Source organism: Pezoporus occidentalis, unplaced genomic scaffold (assembly GCF_034315485.1).
Source record: "Pezoporus occidentalis ecotype Australia unplaced genomic scaffold, CSIRO_AGI_Poc_V1 ctg291, whole genome shotgun sequence".
In the NCBI taxonomy this organism is placed as follows: Eukaryota; Metazoa; Chordata; class Aves; order Psittaciformes; family Psittacidae; genus Pezoporus; species Pezoporus occidentalis.
The window spans coordinates 361036-371313 of NW_026914841.1; the positions used below are offsets into that span (position 1 = coordinate 361036).

The following is a 10278-nucleotide window of genomic DNA, read 5'->3' on the forward strand; positions in this document are numbered from 1 at the left end:
AGCGCCTTTCCATATTAGCAGTGAGGCTGAGGGGGACCCAGCCTTCCTCCCCCCCTTCTTCTTCTCCAGCCGTGTCATCGGATCAGGACAGAGAGACCCTGGTGGCATGTGGAGGGAAAGGACACCATCATGCTTCCTGCAACGAGACCCTGGGCAAGAGCCAGCCCAGCGGGGCCCCTTTGCCCCATCCCCAGCAGGCAGCGGAGGAGTGGATCCTTGCATCCATCCTCACCCCAAAACCACCCTGCTGGAAGGATGCAAACACAGCAAAACCCCATTTCTCTCACTGAGACCCTGCCTCACTGCCCTGGGCAGTGTGAGTCCTGTCCTGCCCTGCCTCCTCATGCAAGCCCTGCTTAGAGCAGGAGCACTGCTGTTTGGGTTTGGGGTGCCCCATGAGAGCTCCCACAGTGCTATGTTCCAGGCAGTGAGTGACCAGGGACTGCCTGTGCCACGCGCTGCCTCACCACCCCCGGCCAGGCAGGGCTTCCCCAGCTCCTGGAGCGACGCACACGTCTCGGCACCTGGCCCTGGCCGCCCTCGCCGGGGCTGTAAATCTGGGTGCAGGACACGAGCGACACGGCACGCTGCTTCCCAGCTACACACCAGCCTTGGCACAGCCCGTTGCCACCAGCCTGAGGGTGCCAGCATCAGTGGAGCATCACCTGTGAGCAGGAGATCCCAGGATCCCTGCAGCTTGGGGTGGCTGGGGCACACTGGGAGCAGGATGCCCAGCTAGACCCACAGCCTGGCTGCAGATGGGCTGAGCAAGCCCCAGCCGGGGTCTCTGGGGGCTGGAGGGGAAGTCTGTGAGAGGCCTCGGGGGCTCTTCCCTGCCTGAACTGCCCTGCGGGCAAAGGGCTGCTCCGTCCCCTGCCGTCCCCGCTCTGCCGCAGGGGCAGCGCTCTAGCCCAGCTAGCCTGGCCCGGCCAGGGAGGGAGGTGTCGTTCCCCCCCAGGCAGCCCCGGGATCCGTCCTCGGTGTCACAGGGCCACCTGCTGGAGACAGACCTTGAGAGACGACACCCCCCGGCCCCGGCCGGCCCGCACCCGAAACTGAGGCTCTCCACGCCGGCCTTTTCACCAGGGACCCCCAGTGCCGTTCGCACTGCTGGCAGCAGCACCTGCCTTGTCCCTAAAACGCCACACCCGGCCAAGCCCACCGCCCTCCCGGGGGGGTGCAGACCCTCCAGCACCTCCCTGTGCAGAGCAACCCCGAATTTCTCTCTCCTGGAGGATGCTCGACTGCGGGTTCCCCTGCTGCAACCCCCCATCTCTGGGGTGAAGGAGATGAAGTCAAGACATCCCCCACACCATAATGACAGCGAGGATGGCTTGTGTGCCGGGGGGAGAGGGCATACGGATCAGGATGAAGCTGGAGGTTGAAGCTGGAGGTTCAGCCTGGGGTGGGGGCAGGTGTGGGATGTTGGGGAGTTCTGGAGGAGGAGTAGATTTGGGATGAGGGGGCTCTGCTTGCAGACTGTGGGCAAGAGAGGTCTTGGAGGAGTCCCAGGCAGGTGTGGGTTGGGACAGGGCTGGCGGGGGTGGGGGCAGAAAGGGGGTGGCCGTGGGGCTGAGAGCCACAGGGCTATGGTGGGAGGTCCTGGGTGTGTGGGGGGACAGGAGACAGTCACCCAGAGCCCCTCCAAACCTGCTCAGGGCTCAGCTGCTGCCACTGCAGCCAGTCCCAGCAGAGCTCCCCCACCCGGCACATCTGGAAAATCCACCGCCACAGGCAGCAAAATGCTCTGGGCACCTTCAGTGTGAGGGACACAAGCGTTTTGAGGGGACCAACAGCTTACGGAAGAGACAGCTCAGGGAAATGCTGGCCCCTCTATCAATCCCAGCCCATCCCTGATGGGATGCACACCCCCCAGTGCTGCCTCCCCGCCACCCCGCCCCATCCCTGCCCCAGAGATGCCCTGGGAGTAAGGATTGATGCTCCGCTGTTTATTTCAGCCGCCCAAAGAGTCAGGTAGACGCTGTGGGGTGGGGGTGCAGTGGGGCGAGGGTTGGGGGCACTTGCCCTGGCCCCCGGGCCTCTCTCAGGCTCCTCTCCTTCTCTCCCCCCTCTTTCCCACTCACTCACTCCTCCTCTCTCCTGTGTCCACCTACATGTACCCTCTCGGCTCATGAGCCTGGACCCGCGCAGCCTCCTGCTGCTGCGGTCCCCGCGATGGGGGGAGGGAGGGAGGGCGCTGCCCTCCTCTGCCCCTCTCTCCCCCATGGGACTGCCTCTCTGGCTGGGGGGAGCGCAGGGCTCCATCACCCCGGGGCCAGGAGGAGGACGCAGGTTGGGAGTACCCTGGCTCCGAGCCGAGCAGACAACGGGGACTCAGCTTGGAACCTGCTTCTCCCTATCCTGTCATCGCCGCCATGCACCCAGAGAAGTGCCAGCTCCGGGGGTCCGGCGGTGCCGGTGCAGGGGGATGGGATGGACCCCAAGCCCGTGCCGGAAGTGGGGAGGGGTCTCTGGGGGGATCCAGAACCCGCTGCTGGGACCGTCCGGCTCTCTGAGGAGCTGGCCCAGGCCACCACCTGCTCCCCCCGACCCCTCCTGCCTGTCCCCTCCCTCCCGCCTTCCTGCCGTCCCCCGGCCTGGGCCTGATCCTGACGCTGGCGTTGCCACTGCGAAGCTGCGAAAGCATAGTGAGCCTTTTGAAGCCGAAGGAGAGAGCCCGGGGGTGCGGGGGCCAGGAGGCGGCTGCGCGGGGGGACCCCTCGGGCAGTGCCGAGGGGCGAAGTGGGGGCAGGAGGGGGGCTTGGCGGCGGGACGGAGGCAGGGACAGAAGGTGCCAGTGGGCTGCCGGCGCTGCCTCCTCTACAGCACTTCGTGCTGCTGCTGGGTTGCCTCACTCACCACCTGAAGGAGAGAGGCACCGTGAAAGGCCACGCGTCATGTCTGCACCAGAGCCCCGAGCATCGGGACAGGCTCCGTGCTCAGCCCTGCCCTCCACCCCCAACCACCGCCTCTCTGTCACTGGCTGTGCTCACCTCCCCATCACGGGTTTCGATGGTTTTGATCATCACGGTCTTTTTGGTGTGCACCTCGGAGGCACGCTGCTCTGGGCTGGTCTCTGTGGGTGGGAGGACACAGGGGATGGGACCACAGGGACATGTGGCATGGGGTCACAGCCATAGGGCTGGGGTGACTAGGGCGCTTCAGGAGCCCTGGATTAACCCCCTCTCAGTTTATGGCAACAACCAGCCCAGTGCCTCCACGCCAGGAGCTCAATGTGGCACGCCTGGGTCCACAGCTGCCAGCCTGGCTGCAGCCCTCCAGGAGGGATATTAGCCCAAAAACTGGGGACCCCTGGGGACTCAGTGCAGGTCCCCCTCTTCACAGTGCAATGCTCACCTCGGAAATTGAGTGCAGAAGCAAAGGTCTGGTGCATGGGGATGCTGATCCTGTTGGGAGAAAGAGGGGAGAGCTGAGCACCAGCCAGCTCCAGCCCTTGGGTGGCTGCTCATGGGGTGAGAGCTCAAAAAAGAACTGACCCTGCTGGTCCTCCCACTTTGTCCTGCCCTCCCGCCACTCACCGGCTCTCCTCGCCTTCCAGCAGCTTGCGGTATGTGGCAATCTCCACGTCCAGGGCCATCTTGACATTGAGCAGGTCCTGGTACTCACGCAGGTGCCGGGCCATCTCATCCTTCAGATGCCGGATCTCCTCCTCCAGCCGGGCAATGGTGTCCTGGTACCCACCAGCCTCCCCTGCAAAGCGTTCCTCCATCTCCCGCATTTGGCGCATCAGCGAGTCATTCTGGGGAGACAGCAGGGCTCAGTGAGGAGGGGCGATCTGAAGGGGTCAGGGGTCACCTGGGGTGGGAGCTTGGGATGCTGGGGAGTCCCTAGGGGAGAGACAAGGACTTAGGGAGACCTGTGGCTAACCCTGGGCGGGGTCCAGCAGACACAGGACAATAATGGGTGGCTGTCACCGTCTGTCTGCCCAGCTCTGGGCAGCAGGGTCTGGTAGGGACAAGCTGGGGATGTGCTAGGTTACCTCAGCACCCTGTGCCCTGGCACCCAAGCTCCCCAGCAAAGCCATCCTACCCCATATAGAGGGGCATGGAGAGCTGCAGGAGCTCCAAACAGCTGCCTGCAGATGGCACTGCCACGCTGGTGGCTGCTGGCTGGCTCCTGTGACCATGGGGGTGCCAAGGGACTGTTGTGCCTTGTGTGTTTGTAACCACCTTCCCGGCCTGCAACCAGACACCCCGAGCACTGTGCCGCCTGCCTGGAGCCTCCCAGGCTGGGCACCTTTTGCAATCTGTGCCTTGACCTCAGGGCTCTGCCAAAACACCTCACATAGACCTTGACTGCCACTGGGGGAGGTGCAGCCCAAATCTGCAGTATGAGTCCCCCCATGGCAGCACCACAGAGAGCCCCCCAGAGATGTCCAGAGCTCCCCTGGAGCAGGAAGTCCAACACTGCCCACAGCTTACCGTGCCCTTGAGGGCATCAATCTCACAGGTGTAGGATTGGATCTGGTGCCGGTACTCCAGCATCTCCTGTTTTGCCTGCCGCAGTGCGTCGTTGTTCTTGTTGGCCGCTTGTGTCAAGTCATTCACCTGGGGAGAGACCAGGGTCAGCACGCAAGGGCACTGAGACTGACAAGTCCTACTGCCCTGGGTCCAGCCAGGAGCCCACTGCCTCCCGCACCTTGGACTTGTACCACTCCTCAGCCTCCGCGATGTTCTTGGCGGCTATGCTCTCGTACTGAGCACGGATGTCCCGCAGCGCAGCCGTCAGGTCAGGCTTGGAGATGTCCATCTCCACCTGGATGTGCTGCTCCTGCAGCTGAGCCTGCAGCTCCCGGATTTCCTAGGGGGACAAAGTGACACCTCAGGGCACCCATTCCATCACCCATCCCCATGGGTGCCTGTGGGAAAGGGGGCCACTGCTGACCTACCTCTTCGTGCACCTTCTTGAGGAAGGCGATCTCCTCCTGCAGGGACTCAATGCGTCTCTCCAGGTCAATTCGTGCCAAGGTGGCTGCGTCTACATCCTGGAGGAACACAGTGAGGGGCAGTGTGTTTGGGAGGCATGCGGAGAGAGGACCAGTGTTGGAAGGTGCAGGGCTGTGCTCAGAGCCATGCCCTGGAGTTGGGGCCAAGCTCCTGGGAGGACATAGGGATGGGAAGGGAGGTGAGGGTCCCATGCCACGCAGGGGGGACAGGTACTCACGGCTCTGAAAGCAGCCAGGTTGTTCTCAGCCTCCTCCTTCAGCTGGATCTCCTCTTGCAGTCTACAGGCAGAGAGGGAAGGTTAGGGGTGGGGGGGTGGGGGGGCAGAGGAAGCCCCATCCCACAGCAGCAATGTACCCCCGAGCTGTCCCTTAGCTCAGCATGTCCCGGTGGGAAGACAGTGGATTGTCCTGTATTCCCGACAGGCACTGGGAGGGCTGGCAGAGGGCCAGGGGCTCTTCCTCCCATTCCCTATTATAGTCAACGCTGGAGAGAGCACAAAGGCATGAGGTCAGCTCGGTGCCACGCGCACTGCCCCGGCCCTTATACGGGAGAGTGGTCAGCAGCTGGGGGGACAGGGTGCAGGATCCAGCACAGGGGGCCCAAGGGATGGCCACCGGCTGAGACATCCCTGGGAGAGCAGGAGGACAGGCAGGTCTCAGCGATGCTGTGGGACAGGGAGCAGGGACTGCTGTGGTGTGAGCCCAAGGTCAGGGCTGGCTGTGCCAGGGGAGGGGGCAGTGCTGCTGTTGCCGGTCAGGGGGAAGCGGTGGGGGGGGAGAGGGAGGTGCCCGGGTGGTGCTGGCACTGAGGGTGGCAGGAACCCGACACCCATTTGTTGTGTGCCTTGTTCCTCCCCTGACATTGCAGGGTCCTCCATGCTGCCCCCCCAGCCTCCCAGCATCGGAGGCTCTGCTTCACCTAGCAGAGGGTCCTACCCCACCACTGACTGGCTGGGGCACAGGCTGGGGCTGGGGGGAGGCAGCAGGCTGTGTTACCCCCAGGAGATGGGGACTCGGTGTCCCCTCAGCATAGGGGCCAGGAGAGAAGGTGCAGACCAGCATCAGAACAAGCGGCTCCCCCTGCACATCCATCCCTCCTGCCAGGTGCTCCGAACTGGTCAGTCCCTGGGGTTCACTCAGCCTGGCCACCTTTGTGGCTATTCCCTGGCCCCAGTCCCATCCTTGGCACCAGCCAGGCCCATGGCATCCTCGGGGGGTTCCTCCTGCTCCCAGAGTGCCATGGACACCCACACAGGCCTGGAGCATCCCTGTGGAAGTGCAGCTGCTTCCTCCCCTCCCTTCTTTGCATCCGGAGCTGGCGAAGTAGATTCCCCCCCCCTCCCCGGGTCATCCTCCCCCTTGCTTCCTCCTGCCTGGAGGTTCCATCCATCCGCCTGGCTGTCCCACAGGGCTCAGCTCACTGATGGGCTCTCCAGCCCTCTCTAGTGTGAGCAGGGTTGGGGACCTGATGGGGGGCACTCTGATCCCCCAGCTCTGGGGATTCCATGGCACCAGAACCTGACCTCAGCCCTACCACAAGGGAGGGTATGGGGGGACACCCTTGCTGCTGGAGCCGCCCTGCCCACTGGGTGCTACCTGGGTGCCTGGTGAGGGCTGGCAACAGCCATCAGAGTACCCTGCTGAGATGCCCAGGCTGTGGGCACCTACCTCACTTTGCCCCCCACACCCCTGGGACAGCTTACCCCTGCCTGCTCCACACTGTGGGTCAGGGAGCACCCAGCACTGGCATAGCAGGTTGCAGGTGTCTTTCTCCCTCCCAAAACTCACAGCCACCATGCCAGGACCTGGCACCCTGCAAAGTGCTCTGAAGGCAAGAGGTACAACGAGGTGCTCTCCCACCCCAGGGATGTGGCAAAGGGGATGGAGTAGTGGGGCTGATGGGCTCTCAGCGTGGGGCACAAGGATGCCACTGAACATGCCAGGGGTTGCCAGGGTAAACTGTGCCACCATCCACCCCTAGGGATGGAGGTGTATGCATGGACGCCCACAAGGACATGCCGGGACCCTCACTCACTTCTGCTTGAGCTTCTGCAGGTCATCGAGCAGGTTGTCACGCTCCACCTCGACACGAGCCCGCTGGCTGGTGAGCAGGTCCACCTGGCGCCGGAGCTCCCGCAGCTCCTCCTCGTACATCTCGGCCACGCGGGTGGGCTCCTTGCCCCGCAGGCGGTTCACTTCGGCCACCATGAGGGCATTCTGCTGCTCCAAGAAGCGCACCTTCTCAATGTAGTTGGCGAAGCGGTCATTGAGCTCCTGGAGCTCCACCTTCTCATTGGTGCGGGTCTGCAGGAACTCCTGGTTCATGGCATCGGCCAGGCTGAAGTCCAGCAGCTCGCCGGCACCTTGGTAGGCGCTTTGGTAGGAGCGCAGGGGTGTCACGCGGGTGGTGCGGAAGCTGGACAGGCTGGGCACGGCCGAGGTGCGGGACACCTGGTAGACGCGGGAGGTGACAGAGCTGCCACTGCTGCCCTTGCCCCCGAAGGAGGCGCGAGAGAAGACCGGGGAGGCACCGCCAAAGGTGCGGCGATAGGAAGAGACCCGCTGGCTGGAGGAGTAGGACTGGCTCATGGTGGCGGCGTGGAGCGGCGAGGCCAGAGCAGGGAGCAGGCGCTGGGGCTGGCGTGCGGCCGGCGGCTCTGTGAGGCGTCGGGAGGGGACCCGCGCCGCCGCTATTTGTATCCTGCTGACATCATTCGCCCCTCCTGCTGCCGCTGGGCAGCTGGGGATGCTGCTGCGGGGGAACTGCTGCCAGCCCCCGCCTACTGCCCCTCACCTGCCCGCACGCTGGGCCATGGGCCCCCGCGCAAACAGCAACCGTGCCTATGGACCCCTGGGCACCCCCAGACCCTGCTGGGGTATCAGCCTCCCTCCCGGCCCCCACTGCACTGCCCTGTCCCTGACCCATGGATAGGGCAGGCTGGTGATGAGCCCCCCAGCGCTGCCCAGAGCCCTGTCAGGGCATATTGCCATCCCACCTATGGTGGGGGCAGGCAGACAGATGTCCTAGGCTGATGCCAGAGGAGGAAGAAGGGGACTCAGCACTTCACACCACCACTGGGGCCCTGAAGCCAGACACCATGCATGGTAGCTATGGTCCTCAGATCTGCCTTGAGCACCCCAAAATGATGATGATGCCCTGACCCACCCGGTGGCTCAGATCTCCATGTGGGGCCAGACTCCAACCCAACCCTCCCCCCCCCCACCCAGGCAAGGGCAATAGAGGCATTTAGGTGGGTTGTGATGTGGGGAGACACCTGCCCTGAGTGTCCTTGTGCTGAGCCACTACCCAACACCCCTTTTCGACAGAGGGGCCTGAGTGCCAGCCCAAGGCTGGGCACTTTCGAGGTGCTGCTGAGTGACCCTGAGCAGGTGCTGGGTCCAAGCCTTCCCGGTGACGTCAGCCCCTTGGGTCCTCACTGTGGCACATTCCCGAAGCAGCAGGCACCCAACCAAAATAGCCTCCAAGCTCATATGCGTGGGACATAGTGGTATTTATAGCCAGGGGAAGCACCCTCTTAACCCTTCTTGTGCCAGGTGTGTGCAGAGAACCATCCAGATGAGGACTCTGCCTGGAGCAGCCCCAGCCCCTCCCTGGTCCCTGTTACCCTGAGAGAAGGATAAGGTGCCCAGGTCATCCAAGGGTGCTGCAGACTGCTGTCTCCTCAGCCTCCCCCTTGGCCTGGCAGTACTTTGGGGATCAGAAAGCCCAGCGCAGCTCCCCAAAGCCTCCCAAATTGGAAAATACTCCAGTTCACTCCAGAACCCCCACTGCAGCATCCCACCTCCTGGACAGGCATTGGGCCAGGGCAGGGCCCCCTGGAGCCATCCACAAACCAGTGCCAGCTAAAGAGGACATCCTAAGGGAGAGGGACTGTGCTGGGGAAGCCCCTCGGTGTGTTGCCCCTTGCCTGGGCAGCATCCCATCCTCCCCAGCCCCTCTGACCCCCCCCCACCTGGTGACCCCCAGCCCTGCCCAAGCTAGGCTGTTTTGGCTGACATCAGCTGGCAAAGCCCCAGCGCCTCTGTCCCTGGGTGCTGGCGGAGGGGACCAACGTGCCAGCGGGCACCAGGTGACTCAGCAGCAGGAGCCATGCTCAGCCCTGCCTGGCCTGCGCCCCTCAGCCCTCCACCCCGGCTGCAAGGCTGATGCTGAGCAGTGCCAGGGCTTGTCAGTGGCAGCATCAGCACGTCATCCTCAACTGCCTCAGCTCGAGGAGAGCTCCTGCCTGCCTACTCCCTGCCACCTGGGGGGCCAGCAAAGGCCTGGGCCCCACACCCATGCAGGTGGGAGGGGGCTTGATGCCCCGCATCCCTTCTGTCCCCTCAAGCCCCCCATCCCCGGAGCCCCCCCAGCCACCTAGTTGCAGCTTAATGCAGCAGCTACCCGGAGGGTGCCCGCTGCTTGACAGAGCCTGCCTTTAAAAGGGAAGGTATTTCCAGATGGGGTTGTTTCATCCCAGCGCAAGGGGGAGGATGGGAGGAAGGGGGGCCTAGGGGTGGGGGGGAGAAGATGGAAAAACAGACAGCACCCTTCCTCCTCCTGGCCTTGCTCTGAGCACATCCCTGAGCTCCTTACGTGTGCCTTGCCTGACCCGTGAGTGTCGTCAGGGTGGCATGCCAGCCTTGGCTGGGGTGCAGAGGAACAGGTGGGAATGCACAGCAGTACAGGGGTCCCCACGGGTCTAGTCCAGCACAGTTTCAGCTGTACTGTTCAGCCACCCCTTCCTGTGAGCCCACCCCACTGCACCACATTGTGGGGCTATGGGGAGGATGGGCTCCCAGGGATGGGCTGTCCAGGGTGCTTAGCACCCTGACATGGTGCTTCAGGTAGGCCTGGAGTCCCCATCCCACAGAGCAGGAGGGTGCAATTTTGGGGTGCCCTAGGGAGGGGAAACACTGCTGCTAGGAGGGGAGGCAGCTCAGAGGGGTTAATCGGGAGCATCCTCCTGATCCCATTCTAGGACAAACTGAAGTGGCTTTTCCTCGGCTGCTGTGACAGCCTTCCGGGATGGCTCTGTGCAGGCAGGGGCCTCACGGCTGGCAGAGGGCGACAGATGCCTTGGGCTTTCCACAGCCTCTTAGGAAAGTCCCGTCTGCCTTCAGGACCCAGCAGCACAGGAAGCAGGGGGCGAAGAACAGGACCTGGGAACCCTGCCAGAGTCCCATTCAGGGACACAGCCCCGGGGGCTGCAAAAAGTAAGGAGGCTGCAGAGAACAGCCATACAGAGATGCCTCCTGTCCTGTCCAGCCCCTTTCATCCTCCCCATGGCTCCATCCCAGGCCAGGCTGAC

At 63.6% G+C, this 10278-nt stretch overlaps 1 protein-coding gene across 1 annotated transcript; it reads right to left on the bottom strand.

Annotated features, from left to right (window-relative positions):
- Nucleotides 1–1934: 1934 nt before the first annotated feature.
- On the bottom strand, nt 1935–7646 carry DES (desmin). The gene is made up of 9 exons (XM_062626380.1): nt 7002–7646; nt 5185–5245; nt 4910–5005; nt 4660–4821; nt 4443–4568; nt 3540–3760; nt 3358–3407; nt 2994–3076; nt 1935–2862 (listed from the first exon to the last, which is right to left on the bottom strand). The coding sequence occupies exons 1-9, from the start codon at nt 7553–7555 to the stop codon at nt 2821–2823; spliced, it is 1395 nt and encodes a 464-aa protein (XP_062482364.1). The 5' UTR covers nt 7556–7646; the 3' UTR covers nt 1935–2820.
- Nucleotides 7647–10278: the final 2632 nt, after the last annotated feature.

Bases quoted from the DNA above. Each gene is read 5' to 3' on its own strand.
- DES (XM_062626380.1), bottom strand. From the start codon at position 7,555: ATGAGCCAGTCCTACTCCTCCAGCCAGCGGGTCTCTTCCTATCGCCGC. The intron at 5,246-7,001 runs GTGAGTGAGGGT...CTCTGCCTGTAG, and splicing joins CTGCAGAAGCTCAAGCAGAA to ACTGCAAGAGGAGATCCAGC. The intron at 5,006-5,184 runs GTGAGTACCTGT...GTGTTCCTCCAG, and splicing joins ACCTGGCTGCTTTCAGAGCC to GATGTAGACGCAGCCACCTT.